We start from the raw sequence: 26154 nt of genomic DNA, 5'->3' as shown, positions 1-26154 counted from the left end.
AAAGAAAATTGTTTTGCATGTACTCTGAGTTAATGTTAACTGTAAACTGAGAATTTAATTTGATTTAGAAGCGAGTCTGTCATCTTGACTGGAACGTGGGATAAAGATGTAGAGGGGTGAGTGATCTTCTCCTTTTAAACTGCCAGTTGTCCCGTGCCCTGGGTTTGGTGGTGCTGTTAAATTGAACAGACTTGAATATCTCAAATTCTAGTTCCAGCTCTAGAAATATGCTCTTGAAAGTACATCTTGTTCTGTCACTTATGTATGTGTGCAGAGATCCTCATATTTCTGCCTCTTGCCCAAGCATGTGGAAATGCAGGGATTGCTTGCAATGTTGAGCCCTTTCTGAGGCAGCTGAACAAGTGGATAAATGTTCACAATCTCATACTTTCCCACTTGACCAGGCCAGTATCCAGTTCATTCCATGCAACCTATCCACACATCTTTATCTTCCTTTATATAAGGGAATACGCTTTGTGTAAAAATGTCTGCTGTCAGCTGCTTTAGGCATATTTCTCCCTATTCTTTTAACTTTTTTTCATTTAGCTGGAGCACTTTCATGTCTTCCTTTGCTAAAGCCTGGCTAATATTTCAGTTGCGGATATAACTGAATTCTTCTGACAGGCATGCAATGAACAGCAGCTATCAACCTAGTGTCACATGCAGTTGTCTGAGGCCTAATGATCCCATTTTGGTGAATCCCAATTCTCTGGTGTGAAAAATAAATTCCCCTTGGCTTCAGAAATTTTTTTACTTGCTATTTCAAATCTGTGTACTCAGCAGGTCTGGCAAATATTAGGAGTCTTTCTGGCACAGATACTGTGTGACTCAGTGTGAAAACAGAGAATATGATATATGGAATTACATCATAGCTGCTTAGAATGCTTAAATGGAAAACAAGAAGAAAACGTGTTCACTCGCATTTGCCACATGTGGACTTTTAGGAATGGAACTGCCACATCATTACAATGCTTACTTGGGGAACAGACTGCTGCTGTTGAAGGCCTATAACATTCGGATGATTTAAGAAGTGAGCTGACCTGTTAGTGATTTTGGAATCTGTAAATGTGCTCTAGAAGCTTTCCCATGAGACATTGCAGGGCATAGGAAACTACTCTGCCCAGGGAATATCTACAGTGTGATGTGTTGGCAAGAACTACTTGAACACAAAGCTGCCACGTGTGATTGATTTACACATGTTATGTGCTGATCAGACTTTGGTGCCCAGCTGGCTCTGTAGTCAAAGAGAAGGAAGAATTCTGCTTTTACTGTTAATTTTGTGAAGCCACCATCAATAGCCTCAGGTAACACCTGAGGGCTTAAAGAAAGAGCCTTTCATTTGGCTTGTGTTTGCTGGGAATGTAGCATCACAACAGCAACAGCTGGGTTGTTGGGAGCTTTAACAGCAGCATCCTTGTTAAAAGGAGTTTCTAATAATATTCACTTTAACATGAGGATAATAGCATCCCTTGTTTGTGTAACAGTAGACTAATGCCTGCCTCTGTCTTTCACTACAAAGTCCACTGGCATTGCGTCCTCTAAGGATAAGGTTAGAATAAAGAGTATAAGCAGACCAGCTGTGAGATTACAGCGAGAGGGATATGCCCAGAAGTGTGCAATGTGCCTTCTGCCTCCAAGAAGGCCCCAGACTGTCACATTTAGTTCTGTAGGGCCTCTTCAAGGACCTTTGTTTGTGAGATTGGGGTGGTTTTTACCCTAGATTTTTGAGAGTGGGCATCACGCTAAAATTTAGACTTCACAGATAATGAAGGTTTCAGGGTGCTGGTGCAGTTCAGCAGAGTTCTTTGTGAGCCAGTGTCTGCTTGTGCTCTGTATTGTCTCCACAGACTGTATTGCCAATCATAATTTTCTGTTGAAATCCTATGGTAGATGTAAAGTAATGGCAAGCTCCTGCTTATGGTCACCTTGAACTGTGGAAGTGAGATAGGAATCCTGTGTATGCAGCTACCATTAATTACAAAAAATTATATATAAAGCAATAGAATAAATACGTGGAAAAGAGAGGAAAGGAAGCATTAGTTTAGATACATTAGAGAGTACTATGAATTTCAGCTTTCTGTATAGCAAAGCCTGTTTTTTCTCCAGCATGACCTGCATGCAGAAGTGGGTACTCTAAGTACTATGTTAAAAACCAGAGATAAATCCATATTTCCTGAATAATTCCTTTAGCTTGTGATTACAAAAAAATATTATCACTGTCAAAAAGACACTATAGACTTTTCATATAAAGCCATTTTTCCTATAAGTATGTAATTTTTCATTTACTAACTCCTGGCAGTGAGGGACTGCGGTGTGAGTTGAATATATTGCAGCTATCAACACAACTGCACTTTGCATCCTGCTTTGTCTCTCCAAGTGTGTTCTCCTTTTTCTCTTCCCAGGTTAGAATTTCAGTCTTCCCTACCTTGTAAACTCGGTTTTCACGTTAGTCTCTGATCACCTGGCAGATCCATCTCTGTGTGACTAGGCTCTGCAACTTTGTTTTTTACTTGTGATCAACCTGCCATACTCCAAAACAAACCAGGGAATTATTCTCTCATTACTGTTCATGCAACATTAAAGAAAGTATGGAGGCCCAGCAGAAGAGATTGAAAGTCAGTAAGGACAGAGTAAGTACCCTTCTAGTTTGTCAGTGTAGGCCCAGATCTTTCATCCCACAAAGCTCTGGCCTCAAACTTTGTCACAGAGGGTGTTGTGACAATGCATAGATATGCCTTTTCTGTCACACTTTCCTGTGCTATTCTACTTCAGAGGAAGTAAGAGTATCTGTTCAGAAAAGTTGTTAAAATTCAGCTTTGGAAGAGGAACTAATTGATTCATTGTTGCAGCTTGTCAGTGATATTTTCACATTTTATAGTTCAGGCTGTCCACTGCTGCGTTGGGTGCTGTGCATTCGCATAATTTGACTTGCTTGGCAGTGCTGTTCGTAGGAATCTGCTGTTAAACTGGGATTCACTAACTCTTATCTTTTTGATATAGCACCTGTATGCACACTAGTGATTAGATATTTAGATTGAAAAGTGTGCTATCTACCAAAAATGTGTATATTTCATAAATTATAGCTCAGACATCCTTTCTGTCCACGTATTAGTGAAGACTCTCATCCCTTTGTGCAGTCCTTTGCTCTCCAGGGTTCTTACCAGCTGGAGATTCCCTGTATGCAGATTTATGGTGCCTGTAAAGTGCATCTACCTCTTGAAACTGACACTTTTACTACTGGGTCAGTCAGAGCCAGTGAGTAATCAATAGGTTCCTGATTTACTAACTGAAGTGTAGGTGATCAATAAGGGATAAACCTGAATGAAATACATGTTACAGAGACAATTTATGTCCTCTGAGCCTTTGTGTGTTAGAGGTTGGGCTACTAAATACAGCATTCTTGCTAGTAGTCTCCAGCTGGAGTGTGATTTGTCTTTACTTTCACTACAAGAAGGGATTTTGAGATTCTTATGCCTTCATTTTTCTTTTCTTTTTTTCCCTCTTTTAATCATCAGGTAAGGATAGATGTAGTTTGAGCATGTAGCTGAGAGCCAAGAGCTCTTACTCAAAACCTAGCTGTAATATTTGTGAACGGGAAAAATAAAATAAAGTCACTTGGAAATGATAGTGCATAATTCTTTCCTAATCCACAGTGATTCTCTACCAAGGATCAGATGGCTAATGTTGTAAATTAATAAAATTAAAAAAAGAACATTTTTATTATCCTTGTTTTTGTTATTAGTATTATTTAAAATTGTTGGATTATTATATATAATGATGTAGTCATCTAGTTAGTAATCTAATACTGTGTCACTGATGGAAAGTAAACCATAATCTTTTCCTCAGGCTATGCATGCTTAGATGTTTCAGAATACATGGTACAGCTCTGCTAAAATACTACATAGCTGCTATTATAGTCATGTACAAAAGTAGCTTTTAGGATATGCAAAGTCACTTAAAGGTGAGTCACTTCAGTGTGCAAACACAGGATTTGAATACACAGTCTATAGGTGTGTCAGTATTTTTGAAAGCATTTCACAGAATCACGTAATCATTTAGGTTGGAAGAGACCTCTAGTATCCAATACTGAGTCCAACCTTTGACTGATCACCACTTTGTCAGCCAGACTGAGCCACTTAGTGCCGTGTCCAGTCATTTCTTGAACACCTCCAGTAATGGTGACTCCACCACCTCCCTGGGCAGTCCATTCCAATGTTTAGCAACCCTGTACTTAAAAATATACCTCCTGATATCTGGCCTGAACCTCCACGTGCAGCCTGAATCTGTGCTTTCTTGTCCTGTTGCTCGTTGCCTGGGAGAGGAGGCTGACTCGCACCTGTCTAGAACCTCCTTTCAGGTAGTTGTAGAGAGCAGTAATGTCTCCCCTGAGCCCCCTTTTCCCCAGGCTAAACAATCCCGGCTCCCTCAACTGCTTCTCATATGACTTACCCTCCAGACCAGCTCTGTTGCCCTTCTCTGGACATGGTCGAGCACCTCAATGTCTTTCTTGTGGTGAGGGGCCCAAAACTGAACACAGGACTAGAGGTACAGCATCACCAAGTACAAGGGGACAATCCCTTCCTTGGTCCTGCTAGGCACACTGTTCTAGATCCCAGCCAAGATGCCACTGGCTGTCTTGGCCACCTGGGCACATGCTGGGTCACATTCAGCTGGCTGTTGACCAGGTCCCCCAGATCCTTTTCTGCTGTGCAGTTTTCCAGACATTCTGCCCCCAGCCTGTAGCACTGCATGGGGTTATTGTGACCAAAGTGAAGGACCTGGCACTTGGCATTGTTGAATCTCATGGCGTTGGCTTCAGCACACTGATTCAGTGTGTCCAAATCCCCTTGCAGAGCCTTTCTATCTTCCAGTGGGTCAACACTCCCACCGAACTTAATGGGTCTGTGAATTTACTGTGGGTGTATTCAATCCCCTCAGAAGACTTCTTTGTTTGTATTAGTATGTGTTCCCAGATTTGAAAAATTGGCTGTCAGTGAAACTAACTGGTTTTTTCCTTAATGTCAAATATAGAGGACAGATCTCGTAGAAGGGTAGATATTTCTTTTATTTTGAGGTGGTGCATTTGTTACAGGTAAGTGGGTAGACCCGGCAGCATTCAAAGAATTTATAGAATGGACTGGCAGATGAATTTTTTTTGTGCTTTCTACACAGTATAGATATAACAACATACTTTGTTTTTGTGTAAAGTCAGCATCTAAAGTTACAGATATTCTAAATATGCTGATTTGTTTTTTTAATAGATTTTGGCATGGAAATAAAAACCCATGAACTTTTCCTTTTGTTATCTGTAAAAGATTTCAGTACTTGATAAAAATGTTTGACGGTTCAAAGCCATCAGGATTTTTTAAAAAAATCAACAAGCTTTAAAGGTGCAGGAGCTTTTCATACCGTCATCATCAAAACTTACATGGTTCCAGTCTTTGTATCATGTAAGCACCTCACAGTCTTTAACGCGTTCTATTTGCACTCTAGTTCTTCATTTTGCACATCAGATCTGATGCTGAGAATGACCAAGGAACTTGCCAAAGCAACTGTTATATTGGACCAAGCAGGGATTTGAATCCAATGCATTTATATTCATTATGGATGGTATTTGAGAAAGTTCTCCAGTCTGCTGTAAAGGCTTTTTTTTCTGAATTAAACTTCTCTGCTTCCTACATGTAGAACTTGGATGTACTTGGAACTTGGATGAGCTCTCGGTTCAAGTCAGTCCCAACAATGCTCTTTTCTTCTTAACTGGCAAATGATTAAACTGAAAGGGCCATGAGTAGGCTTCAAACTTAACAGCTGATATTAATGGAACAGATTATGCCTTTCAGCCAGTTTGAGGTGCAGCAAGGCTGTGTTAGCATAAGCCAGATTCATCTGTTTACACAGCACTTTGATAAGGAAGTAATGATTTTGAAAATGCATGAGACAGTTTTGGATTCCTAATTTTATGAACATACTGCTGTAGTGGAAACAATATGCATGGACTATTGGCATTATAGGTACATTCTAATGTAACTACAGTACTAAATAGATTGCAAAATAATTTCTGACTAAGGGTGCAAATATTACACAGTTTCTTTAAAGAGCAATCTTGCAGACATTTTTTATGCTTATATAGATGGTAGGACATGTCATATGACTGCTTGATCACATCTGCAGGTATGCAAGGAGCTATTTTAAAGTTAATACAGAACTAGATCCTTCAAAGGGTAAGAAATCATTATTATTGACAGTTTATGTGTGTGAGCTCTTAAAAGAAATGGGAGCATAATGGTATATTAACAAACAATGTGAGCAAAACTTCCTTGAGAAGCTTTTAACTTGTGCTGCTTATTAGTTAAGCTGATGGGGAGGTGGGATTTGGAAGTGACTGGTCAGTCTTACAGAAACGTGATGCTCAAACAGTTTAATTTGTTTCAATTCCTCCACAGGCAAACAAATGTCCACCTGGGACCCCCATGTTCAAGGGACATCAAGAGGAAACGAAAGCCAGCTGCAGCCTCCATGTCTAGCCCAACATCAGGTAACTTGCCAGCATTTTTAAAGTCATGTCCCTCTTGAGCAAAGGGCCACAGGCAAAAAGTAGTGTTACATTGGTTGACTAATGAAACGTGGGTTTGGATAGCATCAAAAACTGCCTACTAAACAAATTTTTGGCAATGTAGCTATGCTAAGTTAATATAATTTAGAGTGCTTCACTGTACAGTAGATAGTAGTTTCTTTATAAGATGTTATTTCCACTGTCCTCAGTTATGCAGTCCATGGGAATAGGGAGTTGATCAGTATGCACAGTGTGTTCCTTCAGTGTTGGACTGGCATTAGCTGGTGGCTCTGATGCCCTTTGTCAGGGTATCTGTAGACACTTTCACAGGAGCAAAAATCTGGCAATTTTTCTATTGTCACTGGATGAGACTGCCTGTTCCCTGGGCGTTGTATTACTCTTCTGGATGAAAATAGTTATGTTTTTCTTTTTCTTGCTCTGTGGATGTAGTCATCATTAAAATGCTGGTCTATTTGTGGAAAGTGATTGATTACTCATCAGAGTCTGGAAGTTATAATCTGCAGAACAATGGAGTTTAGGATGCTACTTTCTGGCCTTTCACCTTACCCTATCTTGTGACTATCAGGCGACCCTTGTTCTTCCAACTAGTTTATTAAAAAACTATTCTTGTAACCCAGTAACAGGGCAGTAGTGGGTAAGCTGATGGGAAAAATGGAGATGTGAAAACAGTGAGAAAGCCAAAGAAACTGATGATAAATAGAAGGAATGAAGTTCATGTTTCTTCCTTGGGCTGGTGGATAGACAGTAAAATAATGAACTAGGGGAAAAAGTTGTGCTTTCTCTCCAGGCCGCAGATCTGGATTACAAACTGTCTGAAAGGTTCTGTATTAAAAAAGAAGAGAACATTAATAATTTGTTGCTCAGCTGAAGTGTCATCTGTTCTTGACTCTTTATTTAGGATATTCTTTCTTGGCTTTTGTGTACTCCATGATGGGATATTCAAACTTTTGTAGTGAAAGGGTTAGTAAAATCATGTATCGAGCCACAGAATTTTAGCCCTGGGATACATAGCAAGTTTTAATGGTATGAATGCTGGTATCTCACTATCATTTACTATTCAGAGTGTATTCTGTACTGCATTGCTGGTCACTTTCTCTAAGGAGAGCTTCTGTTTCTATGCCTACATGTTTCAAAATAGTATGTAAATTGTACTTACCTGACTAGGCAAATTGTATAGGGAACACTTTTTGAAGGGTTGAAACTGCATCTGTAGTGGAACTTAGCAGTGGAAATAGCAACAGGTTTGGAAAGTTTTCTTTTTATGAATGACAGAGTTAAAATTAGAGTTATGTGTTACAAAATAAGGATGGAGTGTAGTTGCTAAAATATGGACAAGCATGCTTGTGCTGCTCATCAAGAGACAAGTGCTGCAAGGTCTTTAATGGTCAGAAATGGTAAAGATCTCTTCCTTAGACCCTGTTTAGAAATATCTCCAGTGAAGTGAACAGCTATGGGCAGGGTTTGCTACAATACTGACTTTTGGCAAGAAACTTTGATTGGATAACTGGAACTGTGTCATAGATGACCTTCTACAGCAGACTCCAATTACAGCTGGGGCACAATCTGGAAATGTAACTTGGAAAATACTGAAATCGGATATTTCTGTTAAGGGGGATCTTAGTATGGAATTACTAAAGCTTAAAAAGATACACTATATTACTCTGCACTAATGTAGAATTAACTGAACTCTTACGTGTGTTAGATATTGATGAGAGAAATAAAGATTTTTCTGCCTTGCCATGCATCTACTCACCACTCCATAAATGCCATGTACTGGGGTTCCTCTGTACCTGTGAAATCATGGCAGCCCCTTTTTCTCACTACAGAGGCTTTTTATGGTTCTGGTGTTTTACTTCTTCTGCAAAACATGAAGCACAGGTAAATCAGGACGCAGGCCCATGCCTGCCACTGCAGGCACGAAGCATGCTGGATTTCTTCACCTTTAAATAGCTCCTTAGCTGAGTCCAGCTGCTCTCGTCTCACTTGTTGACCAGGTCCTGCTTCAGTGATCTCCTTTTTTGCAACCTGAGTGCCCCATGGAGGTGAAGGACACAGCCTGAGCTGGCTTCATCAGTCAGCAGAACAAATGGGCTTGCTCTGCTGAACATCGGGCCATCTCGGATTCCACCTCTTTTATAGAGATGAGTGATGAAGAGGAGCTCGTTCCGCTTTGCCGCTGTATTAATACACATCAGGGGCCAGCTCCCGGCACTAAATCACGCTACTGCATACATCCGTTATCGGACTCCTCACCAGTGTGATGAACAAGACTGCAGATAGAGGCTTCCTCGTGTCATTCTTTATAGGATTTTCCTAAAAGAATAAATAGCTCAAATCTGTGCCAACACTATCCCCTGTCATTGTGATGAATTTAGCTTCTTTCTTAAACATGCAGCTACAAATCTTCCCCTGTCACCTCACCCCCCACCATCTACAGAAAGTTTTGAGTTGAATTTGGCTGAAATCAGAAGATGCTAATAAAAGGCAGATGAGAGGTGGATGCTATTTCCTTTCTAAGGGCAAGAATGAGAGAAGGGAGCTAGAGACAATGTTTATTTGGGAGCCAAGCAAACTAACTTTATTCCATGTCTTCTCACGTATTTTCATGAATGTGAGTGTTTATGGATTCTGGTAAAGCATCTTTTGCCAGAGACCTGTATATGAACATCAAAAAAACATGCATTTACTGTAGCAGAAGTGCCTTAGGTCTCTATAGTATTGTTATATCATTAAACTTCTGGCATTAATACTGCTCTTTGAGGCTAACAGGCCTAAATACCATAACTGAGATAGCTGTTGAGAGCTAAAAAAAGTAGGTAGAAAATTCAGAAATTTGCAATTCAGGATGTGACAGATATCAGAATTAAGTGGGCAAACATGCAAATGTTCAGAGAGATTGAAAATTAAGGTTAGTGCTTTGCACACTACACAGTCAAACAGTGTGAGCCCCAGAGCATGAGGCTTTTACCAGGTAAGAACAAAAGTCTGGCTGGTGTAGTTTGGCAGTAGAATAAGGAAATCTGGCATGTTAAGACTGACTGTATTGGATTAGACCAGAGGTTTATCCAGCTCAATGACCAAAAGCCAATGCCTAGGGAGGAAGAAAGTCTGGCATGATAAAGTTCCTTTGAGCTCTCAGTGGTCTAAGATGTTGAAGGCATGGATAATGTCCTTGTGTTTAGTTCCATTGCAGTAAAGTAGATTTGGAATCATGTCCCCAGTGGCACAGGAGAGTTTGTCTGAGAAGTACTACATAAAATGTTATTCTTATGGTAGTTATTCTCTGGTTTGAAAGGGATCTGATGAAAATTGTCATGTCTGTCTTCAGTTTGTCAGAATAGGCCAAAGGTAAAGATGGTTGTGCAATAAATGGTGAACAACTGTTGATCTTTACACTGATGTTTTTAGTGTTTATGTGGTTCAGTCCTCTAGGTATGTAGCAGTGCATGTGGTAATTGGCATCCTATTCAGGTATTACAGTGAGTTGGGGGTAAAAATCTACATAAATAGACTTCTATTTGCCTTGGCAGGTATTCACACTTAGCTTGTGAAAAAATAGTTTCTAAAAGGTACCAGTTAGCAGCCTGTGAACCTGCTTATCAGAGACCAGTCTGATGAGAAGCAGCAATTTGGTGCATTTTCCCTCTCTTGTTTCTTGCTAATCATTCATTCTTTGTCAGGGTGGTTTGTCATACACAGCAGCAAGAAGCCTGTTTCAGTCCTTTGCTTTTTTTCTTTTTATGAACTAAGATTGAGAGCCTGAGTGGGAAGACTGCTAGCAAGGGTCACATAGTGTAGTGGTTAGTTTAAGGAGTTTGACTTAGCTTTGAGGGTTTTTTTCATATGACCTTCAGATGGAGGAAGATGGTTGGCTAGACATAAAAGAAGTAATATACTGTTATCAGCTATGTTGTTTTGGCTGTATGGGAATGACTCACTGTTTCAGATGTACAGAAGCAGCATTGTTGAGGTTCCAGATTTACTGAGTGTGGAACCTTAAGCACTGAACCAACTTTTTATTTAAGCTTCAAAGCAATCAGTTGTCTAGTTGAGGCTTGTTATCCTTGAGGCCTGTTTATCCTTCAACCACTACAGAGCAGCAGACACAATTGTAATTAAAACGCACAAACAATATTATTTGTTAGGAGACTACAGTCAAGAAGGAGATTTGTTTTGCATTGAAGCAGTTACTTGTTAAAAAAAATTCTGTTTGCCCTAAAGACTCCTGTGGCAATTACTGTTCTTTACCCAGCCCTGTTCTGGTTCTGAGGATTGAGTGTTTCAGTATACTGAGAATGGGAACAAACTTTCATATCTCTAGGTTTCTGTCAATTCTTCTGGAATTTTATGTGACTTGTGTTGAGCTGTGCATCTCCAAATCTCTTGTGCTATTATAGTCTGTCCCATTTGAAGCATGAGAAAATGAGAATGGATTGAGAAAATGAGAATGGATTTCAACCTAGCTTGGCAAGTAGCTTCTTGTCATAATATGCTGATTTACCATGTTGGATATATGTGGAGGTTCGTGGTACTGCCCTTAGTGTGTGAGAAGGAGAAGTATGTTTTCCTCTTTAAATGAGGTTCGCAACCTGAAATTTGCCATGCCTTCAGGGACTTTCCAAGTCTCACATACAGGGTTGAGTCTTTGCAAAGAGTTCAAGTTATCTTCAGATGAACGATTGTGAATTGATTCAGTTTAAGTATGGGACAGCTAAAGCTCTTGGTTTTCTACAGGAACTCTGACTAAGGGAACTAGTTACTGGACTGGGAACTTGGAGTTTTGAATGTGTGAGTCATTAAGGTGAAGGTGTCAATGCTATCGAGAACCTGTATTTCAAAGGAATTTGGATGGAAAACTTGTAGGAACTCAATAAATAACACTTTCATAAAAGAAATTATATGTATGAGGCATTTGCCATGAAGTTACTTGTTCTAACTTTTTTCTTATTGCCCTTCCCTACTCTCTTCCTCTGTTCCCCCTTTCCTCCAATTTTATGTATTCCAGCAATTTTATCTGTCCAAATGGATGGAGCAGAATCAGAGCTACCAGCAACACCATCCTTGAGATCCCAGAACTCTGAGTGGACTGGGAAAACACCAGCAACTGAGAAATCTACTATTGCTGCCTCCAATAACTTTTTTAAAATGCCACCAGAGAAGAGCCTTGGACACAGCTAAAAGGAAGCATTGCAGCTGTAAAAGCTTGCTTGATTTTGGAAGTGCTTGGTTCTGGTGTGTGTCTGCACCAAACATCTTGTTTGGCAGTGGTGATATCTTCAGTATTGGTGCATGATGCATGCCATCATCCAGGCAGATCTGTGTGCCCCACATATCTAAATCATGTTTGTGAACCTATGGTTAAGAAAAGGTAATCACTGTTGGGACTGCAGTGGCTTTTAAAAATATTCTTGCTATTGCTGTATTTATTATGCATTCATATCTTTCCCTGATGGCCAGCTTATATGTAATGGGTCATGTACAGATTCTTTTGTTTTTTTTGATCTTTTTTCAGCCCCTGGACATGTTGCTTGTTTGTGTATTTGGCATTTTGGGGGTGAAAGTCCCACTGCCACTCAGGGAGGCAGAAGTCTCCCCCTGCTTTCTTACAGGCCAGAAGGATTTCTTGGCTGAGGAATGAGGAGGGAATGCAAACAAGTTGAGCATGGAACCTGAATTCTGTGTTAGCAGAATGTTTTCAGGCCACGTGCCAATGGACTCAAATCATGTTGCTTCTGGAAAAGCAAATATGGTGCTTGTCCACATAGGAATTGCCATTGGCTCACTGGCAGCATCATTGTCTGTTTAGACCTTTTCCTTCTCCCTTGGTCTGAATGTCTTTAGTCTTGCTTGTGTATTGCATGTTCATTCTTAAACCTCCTACTGGATAAGGATTTGGGAGAACTACTCGGCATAAATGTGTAAGCTGGTGCCCTGGAAATATTGTTGGAGTATGGTATAGGATATACAAAACTTCATATCTCAGTGTATAAATTAAAAAAAAACTATCAGTGTTTCTAAAGGATGCTTGCTGTTGAAGTTAACATGACATTGTACAAAAAAACCACTTAGTGTCACCTGAATTCAGAGCGTTATGGGTATTGATCGATCTCCTCCTGACTCGTGCTTTCCCTTCCATCACAAGCATTGTCTGCTGCACCTGCTGGAGGTGTCTCCATCTGCCAAGGATTGAACATTCCACTCCAGTGTACACTAAAGAGAACTTCACAGAACTTCACTTGGTCCACTGTTACCTTCTATTGGAGAATATATGGACAGTGATTTATTCCCTCTCTTTCCTTGAATTACTCTGGAGCTTATCTTGGGCTGTGTTTTCAGAATACATGTACATACCATGTGTCAAGGAACAGGTGGCCTCACAGCTTCTTAAATCCTTTAAAAATAGGATATATCTGTATGAATAGGACTCTCTGCTTTCCTCATCATGCGGGGCTTTCAGACTGGACTGTTTAAGCTTGTAAAATTAATTTTGATTGTGGAGGTTCAGCTAGCACTCTTAAGCAGATAACAAAATTTGCATGTTTTTACTGGTTTTTCAGTATTCTGCTCTCCCTTGTAAATCAAATAGCTGAGGGACAGATTTGATTGTGAGAATATGAAGCAGTGGGTTATATTTAATGCTGTATTAAAATGTTAAATGGTCATAACATACACAAAACAAATTGAATGACTTGCTAAATCATGATTGACAAATATAGTTGGTTATACTACAGACACACTGTCTGTGTCTGATCCCTTAATACCTACTTATTCTTGTGGAGATACCCAAATTGGATTTGTATTTTGCAGCCCAAGCAAACTGTCAGATCTGTCATTTTAAATCTCTCTCTTTTTTTGGGGAGGGTAGTACATTTTTACCATAATGGAGGAGTGCAGAGGTCTGTTTGGATTACAGGACCAGCTGTAAGGGCTTTATGGAGGAAAGAGTGTTCCTGTTTTCACAGTTTGGTTTGTCTTGTTTGTAGTTATTTTGAACAATGGTGCCTAAGAGGTAGCACAGGAAATTTCAGCCCTGGAGGGCCTTTCATCTCGAACATGTGAAGGGAAGGTAAACCTGAAAAGGAGTAGCTTGACTGTGTAGTACTCGTGAATACAGTGAAGGGGAAAGGTGGTCACATTCTCCTGACAACCTGCAGGTAAATTGTAGGACTGGAAGCCTTGTAATCTAAACTGCATGGCGTTCCAATGGACAGGTGTTAGGGAATCAAGGGTCTTCATCTCACTGGGGCGGTGTGGAGGTGGGTTGCCATGCCATGTGACATTTTCCTATTGAGGTCGGTAGCATTGTTATCGGGTTAAGCCCTTACTTAGGCTGTAAGCTCCTATAAGGTATTTCTTGTCTTTAAAGGCTGAACATACCTGTGACAGTACTGAAGAGGCACTGTGGCAGGTCTTATCTTGGCAGACCATACTTCCTACTATGGCAAATTTCTAGAAGTGCCAGGAGGCTCAAATTATTGCAGCTGCCCTGTGTTTCCTATTTCTAGGTTAGAGTCCATTTAGGAATGGGTCAGATTCTCACCTAAATTTGATTGTCCTGAGGCAAGCTAAATGAATCATGTGTCTTATTACTCCTGGCCATTTATCAAAATTTATCTTCAGACTTCAGGAAGTTGATAGAGATTTTAATATTTGCAGCATTCTTAGATGAATAAAATAGGTTCATGTTTTGACTCTTTTTTCTCTAAGGCAGATTTCTTAGAAGTCACACTGCTCACACAGTACTCACTGTGAAAGATACTGCTTCTGATGTGGATTACTTGGGTAGAAAGGAATAATAACATTTTGATTTCGTAGCTGTGCTTCTACTAAGGTAGTTCAGTATGTGCTTATTGCTTCAAAGATACACAGATCACTCATATTCCACTTCTTGTCCACCAGGACTCCCCAGTCTTTTTCCAGTTTTGTCTTCTCTCCAGTTGTCTCCTCTCCTTGTCCTTATGGAAGACTTCAAATTCCCAGGCATGAACTGGGAATACCAGACTGCTGTGACAAGCAAGTGTGGGAAATTCCTGAAGTATGCTGAAGATAATTTCTCATCACAAGTACTCAGTGAGCCAACTAAGAAAGATGCCCTTCTAGACTTGTTATTTATCACAATGAACATGTAGGAAATAGCCTTAAGCTGAGACAAGGGATATTCAAATTAGATACTGAAAAATTTGTTTTTACTGTTAGGGTAGTCAGGCACTGGAAGAAGTTGCCTGGGGAGGTAGTGAAGTCAGCATGCCTGGAGGTGTTTAAGAGGCTGCATCTGGCACTAGGGTATATGGTTTAGTGGTTTAGGGGTTACAGTGATAGTGCAGAGTTGACAGTTGGACTTGATGATCTTAAAGGTCATGTTCAACCTTGATGAATCTGTGAACTCCTGCCCTTGCACAGGACAGCCCCAAGAATCACACCTTGTGCGTGAGAACATTGTCCAAACACTTCTTGGACTCTGTCAGGTGTGGTGCTGTGACCACTTTACTGAGGAGCCTGTTCCAGTGCTCAACCACTTTCTGGGCTAAGAACCTTTTCCTAGTATCTAACCTAAACCTCCCATGGCACAGCTTCATTCTATTCCTTTAGGTCCTGTCTCTGGTCACTACAGAGAAGAGATCAGTGCCTGCCCCTCCACTTCCTTTCATGAGGAAGTTGTAGACTGTGATGGGATCTCCTCTCAGTGTCCTCCAAGCTGCACAAGCCCAGTGGCCTCAGGTGCTCCTCATACAGCTTCCCCTCAAGGCCCGTCACCACCTTCATAGCCCTCCTTTCAACTCTCTCTAAGACCTTTATATTCTTCCTATATTGTGGTGTCTGAACCTGCACACAGGATTTGAGGTGAGGCTGTACCAGTGCAGAGCAGAGCATGGCAATCACTTCCTTCGACTGGCTCACGATGTAATTTTAAAACAGAGCAAATAATAAACAGTGAGTTATGAAGGCACTGAAAGACATGTACCATGGGAAGTGATGAAGAAATCTGGGTTTGTCTGGTTTAGAGAAAAAGAGCCTAAGGGGTGAACTCACTGTTCTCTACAGCATCCTGAGGAGAGGAAGTGAAGAGGGAGATGCTGAACTCTTCTCCCTGGTATCTGGTGAGAGGACACATGGGAATGGTTCAGAGCTATGCGAGAGGAAATCCAGACTTGACATTTGGAAACATTGCTGTACAGAGAGAATGGTCAAACACTGGAGTAGGCTTCTTTCCAAGATGGTTGAGAGCCCAAGCCTGTCAATGTTTAAGAAGCATTAGGACAATGCCCTTACTTTTTAACATTTGGTCAGTCCTGAAGTGATCAGTCATTTGCACTGGGTATTCATTTATGTCCCTTCCAACTGAACTATTGTGTTACTCGTGAACTTTGTGATGTTTGGTCCCTTCCAACTGAACTATTTTGTTACTCGTGAACTTTGTGATGTTTGTATCTTTTCATTCCTCCAATCTGTCAGTGTCCCTCTGGGTGGTACCCCCACCGTCCAGTTTATCAGTGGCTCCCTTCCCCAATGTGGTATTATTTCTGATCTGGTTGAGAGTATGTTCTGCCTTTTTCCACCAGGTCACTAATGATCACTGAACAATTATTGATCTCAGTATTGTCTTCTGAGGCATGCTTTTCATAACTGGCCATCATGCAGATTTCAAACCATTGATCATTTTTCTTTTAGCCTAGCAGTTCAGCCAGTTTCTCACTGACCTTTCCTACTGGATGCTGTCTAGTCCATAGTTCCCGTGTGGCTGTAAGGGTGCCATGAGAGACTGCATCAAGAGGCTTACTGAAGTCATTGGGAACAGCATTCACTGCCCTCTATGCATCCACAGAGCCTGTCATTACATCACAGAAAGCAGTCAGGTTCATAGGCTTGATTTTCCCTCTTTTAATCTGGCAGCCTGTTTGTTACTAGTCACCTCTTTGTCCTTTGGGTGCCTGGAAATCACTTTCAGAATTTACTCCATAAAGCTACGAGGGACTGGGGTAGGGCTGACTAGCCTATCATTCCACAGATACTCCTTCCTGTCTCTTTAGAAAAAAGGTGATGTATACATAGCCCTGTTTGTCACTGGAGACCTCATGCAATTGCCACAATTTTTCATGAATGACAGAGACCAATCTTAAGACGACATGCTTTTATGTGCAGGGAGAAGATGGACATTCTGTGAAAGAGAAATCAAGACCTGAGACGAGCACATTAACTCATTGTTCTTTGCACATTTCCAGTAGTCGCAGTGAGCTCTAGTCAGGTTAAATGTCCAGTTGGGTAGGTACTGGAGAACTTCAAATTAAAAGAATGTAGTTTCTGGCCTCAGGGATTTATGATTTTAAGGTACAGTAAAGAGTGAAGAAGGCAACAAAACAGTAGCTAGAGAGAACCTTGTAAGAGGCTGGGACTAGTGCTACTGAATGATAGATTAGCTTCGTGATTGTGGTGTGCAGAGGTGTGTCTTGCCAGCATCATTTCTGAATAATGACATTGAGTTGGTCAGTGCTGTCCTTCAACCTGTAGAAACTCCTGCTGTTATTTTGTGGATATTGCAGAGCTTGCTTAGTGAACAGAGGATGAGATGGAAAATTGGAGGAAGGACAACAAGAAAGGTGATTGAGTGCATCTTTCATTGTAACCCCTTCTGTGCTGAAGAAGGAAGATGCTACAAAAACTGTGTGTGCCTGGATATTGAAAAGGAATTATGTCAAGTGGATAAGAGCTTTGCTTTGTTATCTTGAGGAACAGTTTGTAACCAGAGAACTCTCCAGTGAAGCAAAAATGAAGGACACTACTAGTCATTTGTTCAGAAAATGTATTTTAATAGTCTGTTAGGAGATTATCAAAGGAGGACAAGCTCCATTTTCTGTGTGATACTTCATTACTACATCTTTGTCTTCTGTATTCTCTTCCAGTTTGTGTTTTATAATTGAGACATCCTCCTTTTATACCATCAAATATGGGAAAAATACTTTACAGCAATGCTTCTTAAGGCATAAAGCATGTGGGGTCACTTGCCATGCAGAAGGTAAGACAAAACTATGTTAGGCCATTAACTTTCACCCAGTACAAGGATTGAACTCAGCACAGAGAACATAATGTCTTAATTACACCAAAGCATCTCATTCTTAAGAAAGTGAACAGTGCGATAGGCAAGTGTAGGGAGACTACACTGGCACCAGTGCCTGGAGCCCAGCACATGACTGGCCCTCAGTCACAGGGTGTACAATACAGACCTATGCTGTGGACAGGAGGAGCACACTTCTTAACTTCAAGGTGGGTAGAATGCCTTCCCAACTGCAAACATGGCTCTTAGTATGAGTCCAGTGAGTGGACGAAGATGTGGTAATTGGCATTCTAAAGAGAGTTCTTGTACCAACCTAAAGGATTAGTAAAAGTGGGAAATGGACCAGTATATATATATGTCAGAGAAAGATGCAAAATATATTTACTTGCAGACAATCAGGAAAAGTATTGCTGAGCTCTGTTTTATGAACTAGAGTATTCACTGTCTTAAAGCAGAGATACCAGTATATTATGAGGATGATCAGGGTTTTGCAAAGCTGACCTCTTGTCCTTGTAATGTCTGAAGGAAATGGGATGAACAACATGAAAAAGGCTGCACTGGTCAGACCAAAGGTCTGTCTGTTTTGGTAGTCTGTGTCTCACAGTGGTCAGGTCAGAATACCTAGGGGGTAGTGTAAGGCTGGAGTAGTTATATAGTGATGCTTTCTTTAACGTTCTCTTAGCCCGGTGTCCTCAAAAAGATGTACAAACTTTCTTCAAGGCTGGAGAAAACTTTTGTGAACCTTTTGGCTATAGTATTTATCTTGCAACTGGATTTAATGATATTTTTACAAAGACATGGCCTGACTTTAACAACTTCAAGCAAAGATTAGCTCATTGTTGTTTTTAATCAGTTTTCTCATTAATTACCCTCTTTATAAGTAAATTGCATCTTTTCTTCATATAGTTTTTTTCCTAATACAACATCCTGACATTGTTTCTTACTATGCCATTTTTTTTCAGAAAAGTTGAAAAGTCTTGTTCCTTCTTTACAATTAGACTTTTTGACATGTATAACTATCTGTACCCAGTCAACAAGTCCTGCATAATCCGCTAACCCATATAAGTAATTTTTCATAAGCTTCACACTGAAAACTTCTCATTTAACCTTTAATTCTTCTCCTGCATGAAAATCCCCAGTATTCCACATCCATATGCATTCAGTTCTAGCGTCTACGCTTAGTCTTCTTTAGAGTAATGGAGTAGCTGTAGGAGTCACTTAGAGTACTCTTTACAGAGTGTTCTTATATTGTTATTCAGGCTTTGTATACCCAAATATTATGCAAGCCTTTGCTGCCCAAACACTGCTGTAACACTACTATAGAAGGTGATATTCAGGCAGTTGATCCTGAACCTAAATTCTTACCATGGCTTTTCAATGCAAAATATCCTAGAAGGTAAGAAATTTTTTTTTATTCCAAAATTTATTGCATTATTTATTATTGCCTGTGTGGTAGAAAGCCCTCTACGGAAATGGAAATACTAGGTAATAAACCATCTTGTGCAGATTGGCATAAAAATGAACTTGAAGCTAAAGTCTAGATTGCCTAGATGGGTGCATGTGCGATTTCATTGCTAGAGGCATTTCCTAAGAGGGCCATGAACTGAGACTGGCCTGGTCTGACCAGATCCCTGAGGCACTGCTGAAACCATTGAATTTTCTCTCAAGTTTTGGCAACACCAGACAGTGAGGCAAAGCTACCATCAACTGCATTTTAGCTTTCCCCTTCTGTCACAGGGGGCTTACCTAGAGATAGTTCCCAAGCAGGTCTACAGAAAATCTGTAAAGTGCAGCCTTGTGCATATCCCAAATGTTTTATGGGGTCATAAGATTTAAGAGTTTGATAGGTGTTGGACTCTGGGTTCTTAGGACTCTGTTTTAGGGATAACATGTAAATAAAAAAGATTCCTCTCTCTTAAAACATGATGTGTATTCTCTGAATGAGGCTCTTGCAGAATCTCTCTTCTGATTATAGAAACTGGAAATAAATCAATATGTGAAAGAATTGTTTTATCTGATATAAAGCAAACTCAGTTGAGAGTGGGAGAAGTGAGGTTTCCCTGACATCTGACTAGATTTACCATGTTGGAGTGTCCATTAATCTGCATGCTTCCTTGACTGTTTCCATAAGTATAAACTGTAACCTGAAGGTCTGTAGGGAGTTCCTGTGCTTTTCTTCCTTTGAATTGCAAACTTGAGCGAAGGATTTGAGGTAATTTATCATGTCCATTCTTTGGAGTTGTTTTGTAGCGATTTTGTTTCCTAGTTTGTCAGGAAGTTGTCTCTAGACAAGTGAGATGCTCCCTGTTTGGAATCTGAAACAATTCCAGAGTTTCTTCAGTAGCTTAAGTAGCTTTTCACTTCCAAGTCACTGCTTCAGATCTGCCCAGTCCCAAAAGGGATTTCATTTAAATGAGCAGGTCAGTTTCAACTGATAGCAAAATGACTAGATACCCATTAAGCTAACACTGACATCCTTTTAAGATAGATTGGCGTTATTCTTTTTATCATAACAATGACTTCAAAGATCAGATGAGCAGTGGACTTTGAATTTTCTTTTGCTTGTGTTTATGTCCCATTATTGGTAGCTATACACAATTATGGAAGGAAAACACAAGAATCCCTCTACATTAACTGTTCAAATGAATAAATTGTAAAAAATAAGATCCTAAGTGGACTGAATGTTTTTAAACAAACAGATCAAGATCCTTTGGAAATGGCTTCAAATTTTCAACACTATGTTTGGGGAGAGTGGTTCAGTTTTTAAAAGTGATAATTTTTCTCTCATGTCTACCAGCTGCACCTGTGAGAACTGGGAAGTGTTCCCAGTGAAATGTGCTGATTTTTGTTAGTTACAAGGTAAGTTGGAACAAGGAGCAATAGATTCTCTTTTGGGAAGGGCTCAGATTTGGCAAACTATTTGTAACATCAAAAATGTCAGATATCTAAAAATTATTATGAGCTGGTTCAGTCTTCCACCTACTTGCATTTTTTTATTTTAAGTAACGAAGCATTTCATTTGATAATTGGATTAGTTTCTCTTAAAAAAAAAGAGGGAAGAAAAGGGAAAAGTTGTTGTTCGCATGTTCTGAATTTTACTTGCCAGGGCTGCGAATTTTCTCAGTTCAGTTTCAATAACTGGTGGTTAATTTGGTAATAGGGCTAACTGTGTTAGCCTTTGCCTATTTTGGTGTTTTTCAGACATACTTGCTTCATGCTTTTCTAGCTCAGAAAAATCAACTGAAACTCTATAAATGACTACAAGTAGACTTGCTATGTATTAATGGAGAATTTCTCACATCTAAACAAAGGGTATTTCAAATCTGGGTGTGCAGATTTTCTTCTCTACTGAAGTAAAGCAATTTTCCAGTGAGAAGAGATGCTTAGTAATAGCTTTTTAATGAAATATGTATGAGAAATGATGTAGCTCACAGGCTGCCTGCAGGTGCAGTGATGGCAGACCAGTGGTTCTGATAAACTAATGCCAGCACTGACACTGATGTTTTCTTAGTAATTTTGACACCAGCATCATGAGAGGTTCACATCCTGCTTCACCACGTAATTTGCAAGTGCTTGGACTCACCTGATTCCCCTCTGCTGGGAAATATGCAGTCCTACTTTGAGAAGCCTCTTGTTGCTGAGTGTTTTATGGTGAGTGAAAGAAGTCCTGTGTTTTCTTTCTTGGCTGTGCAGTGAGCAGCAAGGGGAGCTTTTTGGGAGCCTTTTATCCCTTTCTGATCCCTTCAGATACTGTGGAGACAGCATGTAGTGAGAGTGAGGAGTGCCGGGTTTGATTTCCAGGTGGAGAGAGAGACCATGACATCTGGTCATTGTCCTGCACTCAAGTGGTGCAGGGGCTACCATGGAGCTACCTGGGGCAAGTGGCATTTCCCACTCTCACCACGTTGGTAGACAGTGTGCCTCTAAACCACGGGTTTCATGTGCTTACATAGATATTGAATCAATGTCTTCTTGTCTTCTTCAAATGCCCACTGCTAAATAACAAAGAAAACAAAAAAATTAGTGCTCTGATGACAATGCTACAATTTGAGAGGTCCAAACTGCTGTAACCAGTGCCCTTCTGCATGTACAGTACAATGCAGTCAGGCAGTTGCCTGATTTGTTTTTGGGGTTGATTGTTGTGTGTCTTGGCCTGTCCATCCCCCATTGCCCCTTTCACACCAGGTTCCTGCCTTAGTCTAGTAACAGTTGAGACTTTGAATGTACAGCTACTGCCTTTGATTTTTTTCCTCCCCTCATTTAGACTGACTTCAAGCTTTATTTACTGCACAGCATCCAGACTCTACTCTGAAGAGTGAAGAAGTAATTTCCTTGTTAGTGTGTTCAGGGTACCTCCTGCTATGGCAACTTAGAATGTTAATAAATTTATCTGCTGAGCATTTGGATGTTACTGTCACCCCTATTGTATAAATGAGGAGTTTGTTAGAACAACTGAAACAAAACCCAAGAGTTGTCTCTGGATTTCAGGAGGCTTAGGATGATGTACCCAGACACTGGCAATTTGGAGTGGCCTACTTTGTAGCCTTTGGTAGGTTCAAATCACATTTCCTACTAAGTTCCATAGCAGCTGTAAGTGCTCAGAGCTCCTGCAAATCCAGATGCAGTTAGATGAGGTGTGTAGCACTATCCCCATTGCTGAAGTCTCTCTCTGCCTTCTCAGCTAAGAGAGAGGTGACAGCAGGCAGGGATCTTTCCAGGGCTAGTGGTCAGTTGCTTTCATTGTAAGAACTTGACTATTTACAACTTTTCCCTTTCTCCTTGGGTCTGATTAATTTGCTGCTAATCTCCTTCAATTCTCAGACCTTGCCTGTCTAGAGGTGTGCACTCTGTGCTCTAGATTCTCAAAATAATAAACTCTGTGATCATTTGATTTGGCATTATTGTAAAGTGTACGTATCAAGGGACAATTTAGGATGGCAGTTCATTTCTTTCCTTTCGATTATTTTTACCATATACATGTGTGCCTGTGTATATATATATTATTTATTTTTGCGGTAGGATTTCTTGGCGTGTGTCTACTTTGTATTGGGGGTTCCTTATAAAGGTATTTTAGTTTCCCCAAAAATGGTTTATCTCTGGAAATACTATGATTCCTGGACGAACTTCAAGGGATTGAAAGAGCAGCCGAGATGCTATTGCAGAGAATCTGCTGTGAAATAACTTGTCTTCTACAACTTGAGAAAGAGCAATAGGTAGGTGACAACTTGCTATTGAGCAGTCACACTTTATATACTTTCACCTTAAGGTCATAGCATGACGGGAATATTAACTCATGTCTTGTAGTGATAATTCAAATTATGTCCTCTTGATTCTTTTCTCTAAACTGCAAAGTAATGATTGTCCAGTGAAGAAAACCTGGCTGTTGTTTAACAAATGATAGGCTGCCTGTTAATGCCGAATGCAGCAAAGTTTTAGAATATCAGAAACCTTAGTATATATTTTGGGAAAAATTTCCTCAGGACAGAAACCCTCTTTGGAACCAGAATCAATCATCAGACTGAGCTGTATTGGAAAGGAGGAGGAAGGTGCAAAGGAAAAAATGGTACTAACTTTTGTCTTTAATATGCTCTGCTTTGTTCTGTTCTCTCCCTGGACTGTCAGGTCTAGATCTTCTAGAGAAACTAGTGTATCTTTAAAAAAAAACACCAACCAAAAACACCCACAACATTCCTCTCCAAGTTTTTTATAGTGTTCATTTGTCAGAGGTAGGGTGGCACGCTCTGTTTGCAGCTAAATACCCATTTTTATGATGTAAACAGATACCATTATCCAAAAAGATAAAAATCAGAATGTTTGGCTTTCCATTAATACCACCTTGGGATTGGACAAGTAGCTGCAATTGTAGTTTTCTTAATCTTGCAATAAAACACCATGGACTACATCGTTCCTTGCTTACACACTGCCCCTCACATTGTGCTAAATGGGCATTTTCTGAGCAAAGTGCATTGTTTGCTCAACAGAAGCATAAAAGATGACACATGGTATGTTGCTGTACACCTTATCTTCTCTCTGCTAATCGCTGTGGATAAAGTGATGATTGCGTACTACCCTGTGACTCAGAAACAACTTTGCTGAAAACCAGAAATTTATTTTGGGTAAGCTACATTCCACCTGTATGTATACTTAAATGAAACTGTATTTGTTCTGGGAAGAACCCAGATGCTTCTCACAGATAACTAGCAGCTGGAAGCACCAGAACTGGTATATTCAGAATGTGACTGCTCTGTCATTCTGCCAGTACGTTGAGTGTTTAAGATATGGATGAGTACAACTTCTACTGCTTGTCCCTGAACTACTGCTGGTAATTGAAAATTGGAATGCAGTGTTCCCTGGAGAGTTTGTCATGGAGCTCAAGAGGTTAATACGTAGTTATGTGATGATACTATAATTTTATATGCATCCGCAGATACTGCTAATAGACATTAAAGTGAGCATTTACATCCTTATTATGGGTCAGTACTTGATGTCATAATAAAAAAGTCACATCAGAAAAGTACAGGATAAAAATCTGATTATGCACCTTTTGGAGTGTAAATGGCTTTAAAATTCAAATTGTCACCTGGTGGGAGGATCAAGAAAGAGTCAGAACAAGGGCAAAGGGGCAAAGCTGTGAGATACAAGGGGTAAGATAAAGGAGGAAAAAAAGCAAGGCTGGACTAGGCCTTTGCTTAGGTAGTTTATATCCACATGAATACTATACCCCATTACTTAGGCCCTTCATGTCATCTCATTAAAGAATAAGTGTGAATGAAAGGTGGACTTTGGGATGGGGTGTGAAGGTCAGTAATCTCCAGATCTTGTGTCTTTCCACAGAGTTTGATTCTTCTCTGTGTTGTTAGGGCTAAAACGTGTGGGTTTAATACAAAGTGTTCATCTGAAGAGAAACATCAAAGCTGATAAAGTTTCACAGGCAAGACAACAGCTGAAACTCTCTCATGGGGCTGTCCTAAGTAAATATAGAAGTAACTTTCAACTACTGGCCCCAAAGCCTAAGGACAAGTGGGTACTGGGAAGACTGAGACTCTCAATCCTGAAGAGTGGAGAAGCACAGTGAGGACTAGAGCAACATGTATGATGGGCTGCATGTGCAGCTGAGTGGGTCAGGACAGTGGGTTCAGTTGCAATGCACTCAAAGGATTTCCGACATTGCCTTGAATGCTGTGGGAGCTGAAACCCTATATGTAGAAATTTGGAAGGGTGTTGATTTTCTATTTCTTCACTATTTTTTTATACAAATACATCTGAAAACACTCTAAAAAGTCTTTTCAATTGACTGACATTTTAAGGATGTTTGTTGGACATACAGGGTATAAGGCCAGGAGATGAGGTCAGTGGTTCATCTGCTAAAAGGAGAAGCCTTGTCCTTCCATCTCCACTTCATTGTCTCTTCATGCCTGGCTGTAAGCTCCTGCTGCTTACCTTTTCTTTGACTCCTGAGTCACATCAACCACCTTAACAGCAAATAATGCCTTGATTTTTACTGGCTTAAGCCATCCACTTGGCTCTGCTGATGTGTATGAGGAGTGTTAGAGGCAGCCCAAGGCATGATGGCAAGACTGGGGCTAGGGAGTTGAGTGAGCTGGGAGAAAGTCCTGGAAATAATGCTCTGAATTAGGGAGACTCACCCAACTGGCAGCACCAAGGTTTTAACTTTGGCTCAATTGCTTGAAGATCTTTGCCCACCACCCCATGCTCTCCAGGGATTCAGCAGCTCATAGGAACTTCACATAGTCCAAGCTGCAAGAGTTGCTTTTAGGGGGTTGTAAGGTCATATGGAGTTGCCTTGCCAAGAACTGTGTGCTCATCTTCTCCCACATGTTCCTTAGGGGTTTTGACACTATCTTTAGCTGAGGTGAGAAGGGACATTTCCTGTGACGTAACCATATATGCTTTCTAAAAAGGGATTATGGCTGGAAGGGACATGCCAGCTCCAGAGAACCAAAGTGTCTTTCATGTGAATCTCTTCTCTTTAAGGCTCTGATTTGTTTATCTATGAGGCACAATGAATGATGGGGCAAAATTATGGAAATTACTTAGTATCTCTATATCATGTTTGTGTAATGAGAACCAGCCTTTCTGGTGAACGAGAATGTTATTAAAAAAACCATCCATCTTCTGTAACAACTTTCAATAAAAGTACTGAGATATTGAGGCCCACAGACAGCTTGCTCCATGTGTTTCTGGGATCAGACATAAGGCAATTTTCTCAAGAAAACAAGAGGCACAGAAAGAAGCTAAAACTTTGCAAGGATTATAGGGCAAATCTGTAACAGGCCTGAAAGGCTTTTGAAATTGCATGACTAAAGACCTTCTATTTCTGTGTCCCTATAGTAATGAGGGGCAAATAAAACTCCAAGGGGCTGTCTGTCCCTTCAGTGGATCAGTCAGACACCAAGCAGGCTGGTGTCAATCAGCTGGATACCGAGTCATTCAGCAATTAATGGATCCTAGTTTGTGAAAGGCCACATCCCCTGGCTCAGGTGGCTTTTGGCTGCTGAGAGAAGAGGGA

The 26154-nt window shown here is 40.4% G+C and overlaps 1 protein-coding gene across 9 annotated transcripts in view; it reads left to right on the top strand.

Annotated features, from left to right (window-relative positions):
* Nucleotides 1–25802, top strand: part of GPATCH2L (G-patch domain containing 2 like) — a 45876-nt gene extending 20074 nt beyond the window's left edge. For all 9 annotated transcript variants that reach the window (XM_071557795.1, XM_071557792.1, XM_071557793.1 and 6 more), the window contains 2 exons: nucleotides 6444–6535; nucleotides 11580–25802. In XM_071557795.1, coding sequence (XP_071413896.1) covers nucleotides 6444–6535; nucleotides 11580–11752 — 265 coding nt within the window. In that variant the 3' untranslated portion in view covers nucleotides 11753–25802. The remainder of the gene's footprint in view (nucleotides 1–6443; nucleotides 6536–11579) is intronic.
* The last annotated feature ends 352 nt before the right edge of the window (nucleotides 25803–26154 follow it).

This window comes from Pithys albifrons, chromosome 6, assembly GCF_047495875.1.
Source record: "Pithys albifrons albifrons isolate INPA30051 chromosome 6, PitAlb_v1, whole genome shotgun sequence".
Lineage (NCBI taxonomy): Eukaryota > Metazoa > Chordata > Aves > Passeriformes > Thamnophilidae > Pithys > Pithys albifrons.
Note: the sequence above shows the minus strand (reverse complement) of the source record. Positions and strands in the feature narration are given on the sequence as shown.